This window comes from Morone saxatilis, unplaced genomic scaffold (assembly GCF_004916995.1).
Source record: "Morone saxatilis isolate NCDOM2014 unplaced genomic scaffold, NCSU_SB_2.0 Contig17, whole genome shotgun sequence".
Taxonomy (NCBI): domain Eukaryota; kingdom Metazoa; phylum Chordata; class Actinopteri; family Moronidae; genus Morone; species Morone saxatilis.
Window position 1 is genome coordinate 7,871,450 of NW_023339729.1, and position 1,898 is coordinate 7,873,347.

The window sequence follows — 1,898 nt, forward strand, 5'->3', positions numbered from 1 at the left end:
TGTGTGTTTGAGTGTGTGTGTCTGTGTCTGTGTGTGTGTGTGTGTGTGTGTATGTGTGTGCGTATTTTGAAATAAAATGTATATTAAAATTAAATCAATACTGCAAAGTGGCTCTGAATTGTTATCTTTCACTCCCTCTCTCTGTCTAATGAAACTGCAAGTTTTCTTTATTTGCATGATAAATGTATCATAAATAGGTTGATTAGGCAGATTTACATTGTAAAAATGTAAGGAAATGTAGCGTAAGCATAAAGACAAAGAGCAGCTTTCACATACTGCAAAGAAAGAAAAACAAATTACTACAAAACAAAAATAATAAATGTGATATAGTGAATGTAATGGCTCTGACAAAGAAAACTGTGGAAAAAGGACTGACTGCACAGTATTAAGTAGAAATACCTAAAATTACTCCACAAGTAAAAGTCTTGTATTTAAAACCTTACTTAAGTGAAACTGAAGAAGAACTACCACAAAAATGTTTGTTAAAGTCTCAAAAGTGAAGTACAGAAGTACAGAAAGGGCCCTTTCAGAGTGTCGCAGTATTAGAGTATTACTTGCTGGTTGAGAATGACTGTAACAATATCACACTTTATAAGATGACAGTATAGTTTGTATATAAAATATTGTTCAGTGTTTCGTCTCCACTTTAAAGTAATTTGTAACCACTGTTTTAAAATAAATGTGGAGGGGATAAGAGTAGTACAATAAAAAGTAAATTACAATATTTCCCTGTAAAACCTGAAGCTGAAAATGGAAACAATCAAGTAAAGCACCAGTGCCAGTCTCTTTGTGTGTGTATTTTCATTTTCTTTTATTATTCAGACCGCCTATAATTATGCTTGGCTTTGGCTTCGTCGCAAATATTTTGTCTATTGAGTAGAGAAAACAATAAACCCCTCAGTGCTGAAGGATTGTGTCTTAATTGCTGCAGGCTTTCTGCGCCTCTCTAAAGATGCTTCATGTTTTCAGATTGATCACCACAAACAACAGAGGGAGCCAGCAGTCCTCTATTCATTTACCCATCTCCACTGATAGAATAAAAGCAATTTGCTGGGAACCTAATCTACATGACTGCGGGTCACAGAGCTAAACTGCGCACAGCTCATTTATAAACGCCACACACTGCACCTGCGCAGTAATGCTGCGCAGCACCAGCGCTCCTCGGCACTCTCCTCTGTCGCGGACGTTACGTCATCAATGTTGGCGGTATTTTGAAAAAGGAGTGTCTGTTGTTGTGACCGTCGTGGAGGAAAGACTGTGAAAAACACGGATTATGGTGAGACTGCACGTCCTTTGACTGACTCTTGTGGTGCAGATATGTGCGCAGTGATGCAGAGTTCAATGTGTTCATGTCCATTACAGACAATATCGAGCTAGCTATCGTTAGCTAACTTAACTAGCTCATGTAAACTTCTCCGTTCTCCGTCATAATGAGCCGACAGCGTATTTGTCTGTGCTGTACTCGGTATTCAAACACAGAGTCAAATGTAACTCGACGCCTTTTGACCCTGCTCTGTTTCCGTGTCCAGGCTGAGGTGAAGCCGGCAGCAGGGCTGTCAGAGGCCGCTCACAGTGAGCTGCTGGAGCTGTGCGAGGATCAGTTCGCTCAGCTGGAAAAGGTAAAGTCCCGTTTGAGCCACACTGTCTCTCTCTTACAACCACGGGATGTCGCTGAGGAGCAGGTACAAACTGCACGCTGTGTCTCTGTTGCAGGTTCAGAATGAGCTCATACTGAGTGAGCCAGATTTCTGTGAGAGTCCACAAGAGCAGGTGAGATGATATCCTCCCAACTGAATGACTCAAAGCATCTCAATTGTTAACGTGATGGAAATGACACAACTATTGTCTTTAACAAGTTATTTATGTAACCATTTATTGTAAGCATAGTGTATAGCGAA

At 40.3% G+C, this 1,898-nt stretch overlaps 1 protein-coding gene across 1 annotated transcript in view; it reads left to right on the forward strand.

Moving 5' to 3' along the window:
- Nucleotides 1-1,167: 1,167 nt before the first annotated feature.
- Nucleotides 1,168-1,898, forward strand: part of cenpk (centromere protein K) — a 4,467-nt gene continuing 3,736 nt past the window's right edge. The window contains exons 1-3 of the mRNA XM_035660375.1: nt 1,168-1,276; nt 1,530-1,619; nt 1,714-1,770. Coding sequence (XP_035516268.1) covers nt 1,274-1,276; nt 1,530-1,619; nt 1,714-1,770 — 150 coding nt within the window. The 5' untranslated portion in view covers nt 1,168-1,273. The remainder of the gene's footprint in view (nt 1,277-1,529; nt 1,620-1,713; nt 1,771-1,898) is intronic.